The following is a 13,088-nucleotide window of genomic DNA, read 5'->3' as shown; positions in this document are numbered from 1 at the left end:
TAAATTTCTTATACAGTTGAATAGACAGACATAGACAAGCTTACGAATAAATACTATGGTAGTTGGTGGTCTTGACACTATTTCTTTCATTAGTTTATTGCATCGCCAACAAATTGGATGAATTAATTGTTGCATTACACTTTACACATACAACTTTGTTCGATTGGTTTGACTTAAATTCATAACAGTTGTCTTCTATGGTCAGGTCATTTTTGTTTTCCTTTAACAACCAAGCTTTGATTTACGAACTAACAATTATGGAAAACGAACTCAGTATTCCCTTAGATTCCAGTTGTTCCGTTGAATAATCTATCATTTATCAACTCGTGTCCGATCACAATAAAAAATCCAAATCGATTTAATTGAACCTAACACTAAAGCACCTGAGTGTACCCAGATAGGTCATTCGGTATTAATTGTTTTATCAATAATCTTCACTGAATGTGTAGCCATGTTACTGGCATCTATTCGTTATCTTTCGAAAACATATTGGAAAGGCATGGTGAATGCGCAAGGCATATAACTACTTTTCGATTTTGTTCCCGTGGTAACGATTATATGTGCGAATGGGTAGTGGGAAATATTTGTGCTGAACAACAAAGTAATGTTTTAGAATTTAATTAAAAATAAACATAAAACAGAGAACAAAAGAATTTAAAACGAACACTGAGGAGTAATGGGCTTTGTCGTGTCGAAATCTTCAGATAGCAATTATAAGATTTAGCGATAAATAAATTGCCGTGGCGAACCATTTTATTCATTTACATGTTTCAACTGAGAAACAACGAACACATCCTGCAAAAATGAAACTGAAAAGTGTATTTTATTCACACGTATCACATCAACTTTTACACAAGCCAAACAAGCTTTCTGTCGAGATATAATCGTCAAATCTATTACTTCTTTTGTTTCAAGTATCAACATACATGTAATTCGAAATCTTTTACTTTATTTGTTTTCAAAATCCATTAGGTATATAAGACAACACTATTCAAATCGCTTATTTTTGTCATTGTTGTCCATAACAAATGACTACCGATTTTCCCGCCGGACACATCTAGGCCGTAGCTCTTATAGACACCATATGACACTTTCCCTACCATTATTTCTTTCAATAAATTTTGAAATGTTCGAATGAAAGTTGTTGTTGTTATTGTACTGTATATTGATAGTCAAAAGATTAACTATACGTGAAATACGATCCCATTTCTTTGCATTATTTGCATATTATATGAAACTTTTTATTGTTATAATCTGTTTCTGTTCCAAGATACACAAATATACTATTTTTTGTGTGCGGCGCAATGGTTATATATCTACACTCCAATCATACTAAAGAGCATTTTATATGGCAAAGAGGATGATAAAAATCAGACATTTCTTCGGTTATTTTTATTTAAAGTAATGTACCGTTACAATAAGTGAATATGTAAATTGAAAAAAATATTTATTTTAATGCTAAATACTGTGTCGACTGTATATGAGTTGTGTTAGAGATGTAACTCGTTATTTGCCGTATCTAGTTTATGATACGAGTTTATGCTGTGTGGCTGCTTTTTTCTTAAATTATTTTGGTTTCGGGTCGTGAACTTTTCTTCTAGTTTCTTTTATCTGTTTCTGTTTATGTATGTTAATTTGAATTTGAGTTGTTTGGAAATTTTTGATTTCCCAATCCGAATGATTACAATAAGTATTGAGTTCTCGGCTTTAAAAAAATATAAATTCTAATTAAAGGGATGAAATTCATTCTCGGTGTGTTTGGGACTTAACCTCTCTTGCCCTTCCATCGAAAGGTGGCAGAACTTTTATTGTAAATTTTCAAATTACTAGTTCGATCAGAAAATTTACTGCTGTCTCGTCTAACGGACCAGTGGAAACGACTGAAGATGGTTAGACCACGCTAACCTCTGACTGCCACTGTATCCGGAGGTCGAAACAGCATTTTATCTACACTTTAAGACTCATTGGAATATACCTAAGAAGTATCTAATGGTCTGACTTCGATTTAAAATATAGAAAGTTATTGGAATCCATGACGAAAGATGAGTTTCACTTCATTCTCATGTCTTTTTTAATTTTACAACAATGAACTAATAAAAACCATGGAGTTGAGATGAACAAATCATCTCAGAGTGACAATATCACTGCCAAAGAAGCGTACTGCTTTGAAATTCAAGTTACTGCTTAGAAGAAAGAACTCATCAACTCATTACGTAGGATAAAAATTCGGATTGTGACCTTATTTTACTCGCTTTTTTACTTAATTTTAAACTTAAGAGTGATATCGCGAAATCTTCGAACAGCTTTGGGACAAGGGGTCATGTATATTATTGAGTTATATCTCATTCGATTCGTTGAACTATTGCGAGTAAAACGTAGTACTACGTTTGGTAAAATTTATTTTGTTGTGGACGATCGAAACCATGAAGTAAGGGTCTGCCAAAAGTGCTATTTTTTCACCTAAAAGCATTGATATCACCAACAGGTCAACATGGACCTGATGGTGTGTATACTCAAAATGTGCGTCTCTTCAAGGCCTACAAGGCTAGCTAAAAAAGTTTTTTCTCAAAATTGTTTTCCTCGATTAATCGTAAGAAAATGATTTTGGGGCTCTTTTGGCAGACCTTTACTTCATGACCTCGATCGTCCGCAACAAAATAAATTTGACCAAACGTAGTACTACGTTTTACTCGCAATAGTTCAACGAATCGAATGAGATATAACTCAATAATATCCGTGACCCTTTGTCCCAAAATGTCTGATTTTGTTCGATGTTTTGGCGATATCACTCTTAAGGTTGTTTAATTATTAAATCTCCAATCAAAATTAATATTTTGAAACGTGATGGACTTGTGATTAATTTTGGGTTATTCGAAACTCAGAGATTTACGAACTTTTAATACACACGCGTAACGAACTTATTACTTTTAATGAGAAAAAATCTATTTAAAAAGTCTTTTGATTTATTCCATCACATATTAATCCAACCATAGCCATGTCGAATCATATTTCGTACTCATATATACTCATATATGAATTTTAACATTCCCAACAATTATTTGGAATGTAACATTAAACCTATCGTCCGATTATTAATATACAAGAAATTTTTGTCTGTGAATTTTCAAAACCGTATAGCTCATTACTCAATTGAAAACATACTACATTGGCCACATGTTCGGTAAAGCCATAGAACTTTTTTTTTCAAAAGAATTAGTCAAAAATCTGTTCAAGAAAATAAATTAAAAATACAAAATCACAAACAAAAAAAGTTGCTGACTTCCCATTTCCTCCATCGAGCATCGAACAGCATTGAAAACAAGAAAAAAAAATCAAATGACGAATAAATTGTGTTATTATGAACGATATCGAATGAAAAACAACCATTTTAGGTATATATTTCTATATAGAAAAAAAACCAATTGGAAAGAAGGTGCCAGCAAGCGGCATATTGCCAGACAGCATAAAATAGTATACATAGCGCACACCTATCGAAGCGAATCGAAATACAATACCCGGCAAATGATTTTGTCTGGTTTCCTATTAGCTCTTTTTTTTCAAGTTTATTGTTGTTGTTACGTACTTTACATGTTTGTTTTTAAAAGGCTGCTTGTGTCCTCAAACATACGATAGGTGCATATGTTGTAATCGGAAGTTAATAATGGTGTTTTGTGTTGAAGTCTGCATGTTTCAATACAAACAACATTGCTAAAATATATAGAATATCTGGTCTGTTGGCTGCATAAAGTTCATTGCTTTTCTCAGGTGTATTGAAGTTAAAATTTAAGTTGATTCAATTAAATAAAATAGTTGTATAGAACACTGTGCGAAAGAGTCTAGATAAAAGAATGTATAACGTCTGCTGTAAGCAAGTTTCAGATGAAATTCACCAATCACAGTTCGATATGTATACATTCACCGGCATGTTGTTTATAATTCATGCGAAAAAAATGTTGAAACCAATTTGATCAAATTTTAACGGTTTGTTTAACCAATTTCGACCCAGAATGCAAAACAAAAACAATTTAAAACGCAACGAAAATAAACAAAAAGGAAAACTTAGAGCAAATTCCATTCACCCACTAAGATGTTTTCAAATTTACTTCCATCAACGACGTGAATTGTTTGCATTAAATAACACTGCTGTTGAATAAGTTTAGCAGAAAATTTCAACAAATTCCTTTTATTGAACGTTCAATCCAATGTTTTATGCAACGTAACTTATAAAAGTAAATTTTGACTTAAATTAAAGTCCCAAGGAAACAATTTTACAACAGCCACAGAATCACGAGGAGACAAGTCAGTCCTACTATAAAAAAGGGTGTTTGTTATCCAAAAAAAAAACTACCTCTATTAACCTGCGAGACCTTGAAGACTCACCAAAAGTCATCTCGCAACTTCGGACTCTGAACTGTGTATGACAGTCAGAAAGACCAACTCGTGTCTCTTTGACGAATAATTAAGTTAGACAAATTTTTCCTCTCAGTACGACGATAATTATTCCATTCTTTATAGATTAAAAGCTGAAAATTAGCAGTCGGTTCTAGTTGTTATTTACCTGACATTAACAAACAGAAAAAGAGTATTTTCCAGTTAATTTAATGAATAATTTAAATGTCAATTGTGCAAATACAGTTATCAAAAATTAAACATGCTTTAAATTCTGTGTGAAACAGAACTTGGAGCAGCATTTTTAATTTGGTGCGAAGTCATTCTCGTAAAACAATTGAAGTTAGTGCGATGTTTCCTCACGTTTAGGGTCCTAGAGCAATTGTAGCAGTTGTTTTGCTTAACGACCCAACGCAATCCTAAGCTTCTATAATAAACTTTCCTCTACTGAAGAGCTAAATTTTTACCTTTTTTTAAACGTACAAATAGAGCATATGATTTGACAGAAAATGTTGATTCGGATAACGTCTATTTAAAGGCCATATATCTCATTATATGTGTCCTCATTTTTGCTCTAATTATTTTCTGAATGTTTTTAAAATAGGAACGAGCCAAAAAATTTGCCAAAAAAACGTGCAGACTCTTCTACTTTTACATTTGTTTGATTATGAAAATGTGCGGAGTTAGACTAATATCACGAGAAAAATTAAAGCACACACTCGGAGCGAATGTTATTTTTCTCGTTTTTAATACAATTTCCATATTCATATCTTTCATTTTTTTTATTGTTTTTATATGGTATGAAGGACAGCCAGACAATTCAATATTATAATAGCGAAACGGAATCGTAAACAGCACTACTACTTTGCCAATTTGTTAAAACAATATTTGCAAAATGTAGCTCAATAGACTGAGAACAGTCAACATATGGATTGAAAACTAGAGTGGGTACTATAAGCGATTCAACAACGAAAAAAAAAATGTAAGCAAAACAATTTAAACGACAGATCTGCTGCAGTCATGTCAATTCAATAATGAAAAGGCGGACTATTTTGCAATGATACATGCAATGGGCTAACCATATATGCATTGTGTTGATTTGATCGAATCCAATTAATTTATAAAATGGAAAGCAAAAATAAATTATTTTAATTACTAAAATTTAGCACATCTGCTAATAAACGAATTGAAGTCATGGGGCATTTCATAATCAAAATCAGATTACATTTCTGCTTCTAACTGTTGCAGTCGACAGAATGTGATAATAATATTGGCTTTTGCAGAATTGTTTGTATTTTCATATGGTCGGTTTGCAGTGTGATTTATAGTAAATCTAACAATATATCGTTCATATGTTTCTATTTAATGAAACTTTCATTTATTTAATTGAAAACTTCTCTTTGAAAAATGTCTTCTCAGTCGGAATGTTTTCTTTTGATGCTTGCTATTGGATAATGCAAGCCACTACAGAAAAAATGTGTAGATTTTGTGATACGAAGCTTTGACTGGGTTCTCTGGAAAAGCTTACAAAACACTGTGATTCAACTGACTTAACGTCCCGTTCTTTCACAAGAGTAATTGAATATTTGCACGTAAATTAAGCGTACACAAGTCATTGTTTTCGATTAATTCTTTTTGCATGTTACAGAGTTCTTTACAAGATACAAAAACCCATTTAAAACAAAAACATTCAAAGTAAAAAAAAACTTAAGTTTTACTCACAATTCGCTACTTTGAATGCAACATAGCACACACAATTAAGTGAAACTGCTTTTATACCCACTTTTTTCCTTTACCTTTACCAATTTGCATTTTTACAAGTGCTTTGACTCGAAATACAAATTTATTTACCGCAACAATAACGTAACAAATTAGATTAAAAACAATAAGAAAAGTTACAAAAAAAAACTCAAAATTTCATTCTTTTATTATCAATTTAATCTGATTTGATTCATCGTGTGCATAGGAAAAAACAATTTTAATTGTTTAAAAGAAGACGAAGGAAAAAAACCAATTCTACGCTCAGTTCTATGCGTCATGGTTGAAAAAATGTGTACGTATGTTGTGCTTATGGTACATTTTATCGTATTGTTTGGCTTGTAAATACTTACACTCTTGGTTTAACTTTTATTGTTATATTTTCTTTCAGCAAAGAGACTCACATATGAGGAAATCAGATTGGAAGATTAAAGTTGAACAAATGAGAAGATGAAGCAAAAGTCATATGAAAGTGTCAGAGTGATTTAACATGTATGTTTGCTGATTTTATAATTTAACGATTAAAACCATCTACGCATTTAACTAAAGACTTTATAATAACGAGCAATTTTGCTAATTTTGAAATGAAATTTCCAATGTACCTGAATGGCTCTTCTGGGATCTTCTGTTTCATCTATTGCAGTGTTTAAATTTTTAAAAACAAAAAAAAATACGAAAAGTTATTGTATCGTTTAATTTTATGTGGGAACTGACCTCTTTGGACGGAAAAATGAAGTTGATAAGTAATTCAGTTCACAAAACAAACGAGTTCAAAACAACTTTTATTTTTACGAATTTCGCACGTTAAATTTTCGTACTGGTTTTTTTTCTGTTTTAAATGGTCCTCACTTCATATTCCGGTGTTCTCAATTTCATTTTTCTCATCAGAACGACGTGTTTATACTTCTTTTTTATGAATACATTTCTTAATAGTTTTTAATTGCAAAAAGTTTCCATTCTTTCTTCCAAATTTACCAGCAACCTACAATTTACAATACTTTAGATCACTTAAGTTATTTCAAAATCAATTGTTTCAAATGTTCATTGTGTACCGAAGCAGCGCTAATCTAGCACATCTCACAGTGTTTGTCCTAACGATCATGTTAAATATTTATTTCACAAAATCAGGTCTAACCTGATTTTAGAAAGGGAAAATTACATCAGAGTTAGCCTTTAGCAAACGAATCGCATCGTTGAATCGGTTACTTCTTTCATGGGTCTTCTAGTGTCTGACGCGAAATCTATTACCTCATTAGTTTTAACATCATTTTTACAATAAATAAGAGGATACCAGCCAGACCAGGGTACAACGCTTATTTTTCTCGACAGTAACAGATGATTAGCAATTTTGTTGGTTATGTGAGGTTAACCTTTACAAAATAGTTATTAAATCTTTTACTTCTTATGATTAAAGTATCGTCTAGTGGTAGATACTTCGTTTGCTTTAACACTTGCTATATAAAAAAAAACCTTGTTAACGCTCAGTGCTCACTGCTTTGACCTTTACCAAATCACGTTGTCTGAAGCATCATCCAGTTCAATTATTTTTCTTCACTTTTACCTCATAAGCTATGAGTCATAACGTGTGATCATTAAATCGCTTTGTTCTAATTGATATAAAAATGCCACTTTGCCTAAACAAACATCATAAACTCAGCCTTTTTTTGTAAGTTTCTCTCATGTTCGCCGATAAAACGAACTAATTTTTATATCGTCAGACTACTTTACGTCTTTCCTGCTAATGCGTAAATACACTTAGATGCATCCGTTTACGTACATGTGCATGCTTTTAAAGCAAATAAAAATAAAAAACACAAAAATATGAAAATATTGTAAACCACAGTCACTATGGCACAGTGTCATATAATTCGTTTTCTTTAACTAGACTCTCCCCATTCAAAAACAAATAAATAAAACAGTCAGAACTCTTCTCTTGATTCTATGTGTTTTCGGTGCGCAACCATTCAGACCATGGTGTAGACATGCAACAAATATGAATCACATGCATATATAACGATGCGGATACATTTTTTAAAGATATTATTTTATGTGAAAATATTCCTTAATTGTTGGATGTAGTTATAACATAGCAATGCATAGAAACATATACATCGTTTGAACATTCTTCGATGGAGATTGAGTCTATTTTGAAATCATTATAAGCTTCACTATATTTTGCTTGAGAATTTTTTTTTGTTATCCCAAAAACAAAATTTAATGACGAGCACAGCTCAAAGAAAAATCTACAAAAAAGAGTTCTTTGCATTCTATTACGTGACACTTTGACTTTTTATTTTGAATTTATTTGTGTGTATACATTTTGGAAACGTTTTCAGATAAAAATAGTGTGTTTGTGGGACGTGTGTGTATTCAGTGAAAATTGAATTCAATGAAATGAAATGTAGAAGAAAAAAATTACAATTTTTTATTAGCCCATTGTCTGTTTCTCTTACCAATGCTGTGTGTGGAGACCTCAAACGAAACCACATTCAAATTGGAGTAATTGTCTCTTGAATCTCGTTTCTTATTAGCAATACTCACTAGACCTTGCCACTGATTTGAATTAAAATTCAACGCAATAATGAGTTTTCTACACCACAAAAATCACTCATGATGCTTAACGCTCGAGTTATTTTTACAGCAAAAGTAAAATTCTGATAGAAAAATGTTTTCTCGATGCATTTTCTCACAACAAATTTTGGCTTTCTTTCAGCTGTTGCTGTAAGTCTTCTCTGTTCATTTTTTTAAATGAAATTTTGACGCATACGAAAATTCGGTTTGTATTTCGGAGAATTAGGAAGAAAAAATTGCTAACGTCGGACCAACAACACCAAAAAAAATCTAATGCAAACTTTACCCTCCTTTATTGCAATAACGGGGCACCAGTGAAATTTAGACAAGAATTTGCGTCAGTTGTTACTCAGCTGGTCCACACAACTGATCCTTATGTATACAGGTGAAATAGTTACACGCAGACGCGTGTTAATGATAAAACTGTCTAGACCGTCTTTTCTTTGTATGAGTGGAACGGCTGGAAAACCGCTGCAGCAAAACAACTCTAAATTTCAGTGACGTCCCCTGTATTTCAATTTTTTACTAACTATACGACTGATCTTTACGCGATATTTTTCTGAAAGCATCAGAGATTTTAGTAAGCTTATCACTAAATCACTGTCATTAAGGAATGTTGCAATAATGTTTTTCGTTTTATTTTTTCCAGGTAAGCCTCATTTGAAACAACGGCATATAATGTAAGTTATTTTTATGCAGAGTAAGGTACGCAAATAGTATGAATTTACGTCGATAACCGGCAACAAACTGTTTTTAATTTACCCAGTCAAATTTAACTGACAACTGTTAAATACGTCAATTTGGCGGTAAGGTATCTGGAAGGAACCGAAAGGTAATAATCAATACTATGTCTAAGAAGAGTGAAGTTTCGTACATCAGATTCCACGATAAAATCTGTTACTTCACTTGTTTCATGTATCATTTGAGTTTGATGGAAAATCTATTACTTCTATTGTTTGAATTTTCATTTTGCAATATAATACGAGACCAGAATTCATTGCTAATTTGAGTCATCGTTGTCGATAGCAGATAGCCGGTTCCTTTCATTGGTGCTTCAAGAAAATCCCTAACGTACAACTGTGGCTAATTTCAATTTGTTTTTCTCCACCTTATCTAATCATTCAACATAACCTTTTCCAAATCTCGTTCCTAAAATCGCGGACACAATTTTCATCCAAAATATTTTTGATTATTCAATATTCACCCCGAAACTTTTAAATGCAAAACTCATAACGCTACGAATCAGGTAGTAAAATTCGTGCATTCTTGAACTGATGAATAATTACTAAAGAGTTCTGCTGAAATAGTAATGCACAAACTTTTAGCTCTGCATCGAAACGTTTCCATGAATCAAAATTTATTATGAATCACTCGACGTCGTCATGTGATGCATACAAAACCGAGTTTGACAATTCATGCAACGAGTCCTTTCCTTCTTTTTATTTCATATAGTATCAAACACCATAAATTTTCTTTAACATTTTATAACCCGTAAAGCCGATGTGGTTGCATATGCAGACTTATTGTACATATACATAAATACAAGCTCTATCATTTACGTATACGTAAATGCACATCTAGTCGAGGAGTATATTTTATTCTCGCATGGTCTTTTTGTTGTTGGATGTTGCTACGAAACGCGATGTTTGAAATTACAACTGCTGGTAATACAGACAGTGTGTACAAGAAAGACCAACTTGACGAAAATAAAAACACTAAAATTCCTATTCATGTTTTACTGTTCATTCGCAAGAAAGACGCCGAACGGTACAGAGCTTCACTGTGTATTACGCTCGCCTGTATTATCTGAAATATATTTTCGTTTCCTCGAAGTTTTTTTTTCAGTTTCGTTGAATATATTTTTGTTTATTTTACTCTATCAATTTTTGGTTGAACTTTTTTTTTATTGTCACTTGGAGATTGTTGTGGCACGCGTGTATATGTTTTACCCACATACCCGAACCCGGTTAATAAATGATCTTTGTTGAAGAAAAAAAATTCGTTGATTTCGATTGGTGATTTTTGATTTCTGGGTTAAAGAAAAATTGAAAAAGATGTGCGGTTAGTGTGTCAATAAAATCCGAGTTAAACGTTGTGTTCCTGTACAAAAATGACTAATTACTTCGAATGAGAAAAAAATAATAATGAAATTCCAACTATCGATTTAATAACAAAAAGTTGTTTGGCGTGTTATTTTCAAAGTTTTTTTTTGTGTGAACTGTGTGATATGTTATGTTACATATACATTGTATAAAAATCGTTTTTATAACAAAATATATATAAATATCCGTACACAGCGTTGTGAATTTTGAATAATTTACCTTGGGGCTCTTTTAATTATTTATTCTACCGAACGAAGGAAAAAGTGTTTGCTGGTGAGACTCATATTATACCTTACATTCATTTACAAACGTAAGCCCAGTCGAATTGTTGGATGTTAAACACAATTTTATCGTTATATGGTTGAATGTGAATAAAAATATGGTTAAACCATATATATACGAAATGAATGAATGAATGGATTTCTTTCTACCATTCATGCTTAGCACTCGAATCTTGACGCAGTTGTATATTATAATATCGTGAACTTTAAACGGAAAACAATTCAGAAAAGCGAATTTCTCGGTAAAATTATGATAATTGGTGAATTTAATGCAAACAATCTCGTGGAATTCCCTTAACTCTTACACATAATAAACATCACGCATATTGTGTTATGGTGTACATTTTTACAAAAACAGTAAACACAACAGCAGTTTATGTTCAGTAATCAAATGTGCAAATTCCATTCGGAAAGAGGATTTACTTATTGAGAAAGTGGCTACCAAGGTGGCCTTTAACGGTGACGGATCGGAGCGCCGGTGGGTGCGTCAAGCAGTAATGGGTGTTCTACGTTGGAGAGATTTGCCGGGTGCACGTAGTTCGATGGGATCCGCAGTCGTACATCGAGAGGTAAAGATCATCATGAATAAATTTAGAAAATCATTTCGTTAATGAATTAGTCAATTATGGTCTGGAAATCAATGTCAGTGATCATTAGCATTTTATAAAACAACAACAACAACAAAATGATGAATCGGATGTAGCTAATTAGTAATCATTGGAATGAAGCCCATGTTGGTTGTGTTTTTTTGTTCTTCATCACTTTTGTATTTAATTTACCAGTCAATGTCAATCAATAAATTTAAATCGTTTCATTCAATTATTTACAAATGACGCTATTCAAATTAGAAATGGCTTCATTGATGAAATTGGAAAACAGAGAACCAATTGGACTGTAACATTAAATTTATGTAGATTTGTTCACACCATTTTTACCACACCGCATTTCGACGACTTAGGAATAGTAAACAGCTTTTTCGTTCGACTTTTGACCCTTTTTATGGCTTTGATAATGGAATATTAAATGAAACTTTGTTTTGGGTAAGATTATCTTGAAAATGAACCAAATTCGGTTGGGTATACATTACGAAAGGGAATAGTTTAAAAAAAATGTAATTTAGAATTCAATTTAACTTAAATTATCGTATGAACCATTGGTTTTAAGTAAGACGTTTCTTTACACTTTAGTATTTTGCGATAAATTATCAAAGCGAATAATAAAAAGAAAATGCAGGCACCTCTTAACAGGCACTTTTTCTTCGATTTGACTTGTTTAAATTCAGTCGAACAGCGTCGAACATGTGTCAGACCAATTAGTTTAATACAGAAGTTGTATACGTAGCTTAACAGACAGTCTGTTTCTCATTCATTGACGTAATAAACTTGATTTGTCAATGATTCATTGCCAATATCTGGTATTTCCTATTGTTTACCTTTATTTAATTACATCAGCTTCAAATTTGACGATATCGAACTTTTAGTCATCGCGATGACACGCCAGGGCAGTCTTGTCGATCAGGTTTTACATCTAACCGACAACTTTTGTTGTGCTCACATTCACTGGGAAGTCTATGTGGTCTATGAACTCTATAACTAGTTCCACGAATAATTAGATCGAATTTTCCATTGGAAAATTCATCGTTTTATTGGAAATGAATTAGCCGTCATGGTTGTAATTCAAATCGGAAAATTTAATGTTCGCGTGACATGATTCTAATCAAGCATTACGGCTTCAAATTTACTGAAATATTTATTATGCCATCATGTAACTTAGAAAACGTAGCATTTATGGTTAATACTCTATACAGACCATGATTGTACGTTTTCGATAGTATGGTATGGTATAGTCATTCGCAAATAGTTAAATCAATTGACCAACTGATGTGCAAAATATATTTTTTCTGTCGTTCATATGCAACTTAATAATTACCACCTTATCGCTAAGTCGTATACGTTAACCGAATCAAACGATCCATACATTAAGTCAG

At 32.2% G+C, this 13,088-nt stretch overlaps 1 protein-coding gene across 12 annotated transcripts in view; it reads left to right on the top strand.

Annotated features, from left to right (window-relative positions):
* LOC119076960 (rap1 GTPase-activating protein 1) overlaps positions 1-13,088 on the top strand; it is a 194,821-nt gene that overhangs the window by 148,034 nt on the left and 33,699 nt on the right. For 2 of the 12 annotated variants that reach the window (XM_037184050.1, XM_037184049.1), the window contains exon 1: positions 10,460-11,670. The exons of 9 other annotated variants lie outside the window; for them this stretch is intronic. In XM_037184050.1, the coding sequence (XP_037039945.1) occupies positions 11,599-11,670 (72 nt within the window). In that variant the 5' untranslated portion in view covers positions 10,460-11,598. Of the gene's footprint in view, positions 1-9,386; positions 9,399-10,459; positions 11,671-13,088 lie in introns of those variants that run through there. One more of the 12 variants, XM_037184051.1, reaches the window with a different exon arrangement.

This window comes from Bradysia coprophila, unplaced genomic scaffold (genome assembly GCF_014529535.1).
Source record: "Bradysia coprophila strain Holo2 unplaced genomic scaffold, BU_Bcop_v1 contig_232, whole genome shotgun sequence".
NCBI classification, from domain to species: Eukaryota; Metazoa; Arthropoda; class Insecta; order Diptera; family Sciaridae; genus Bradysia; species Bradysia coprophila.
The sequence above is the reverse complement of the archived record's forward strand: the minus strand, read 5'-3'. Positions and strand labels throughout refer to the sequence as shown.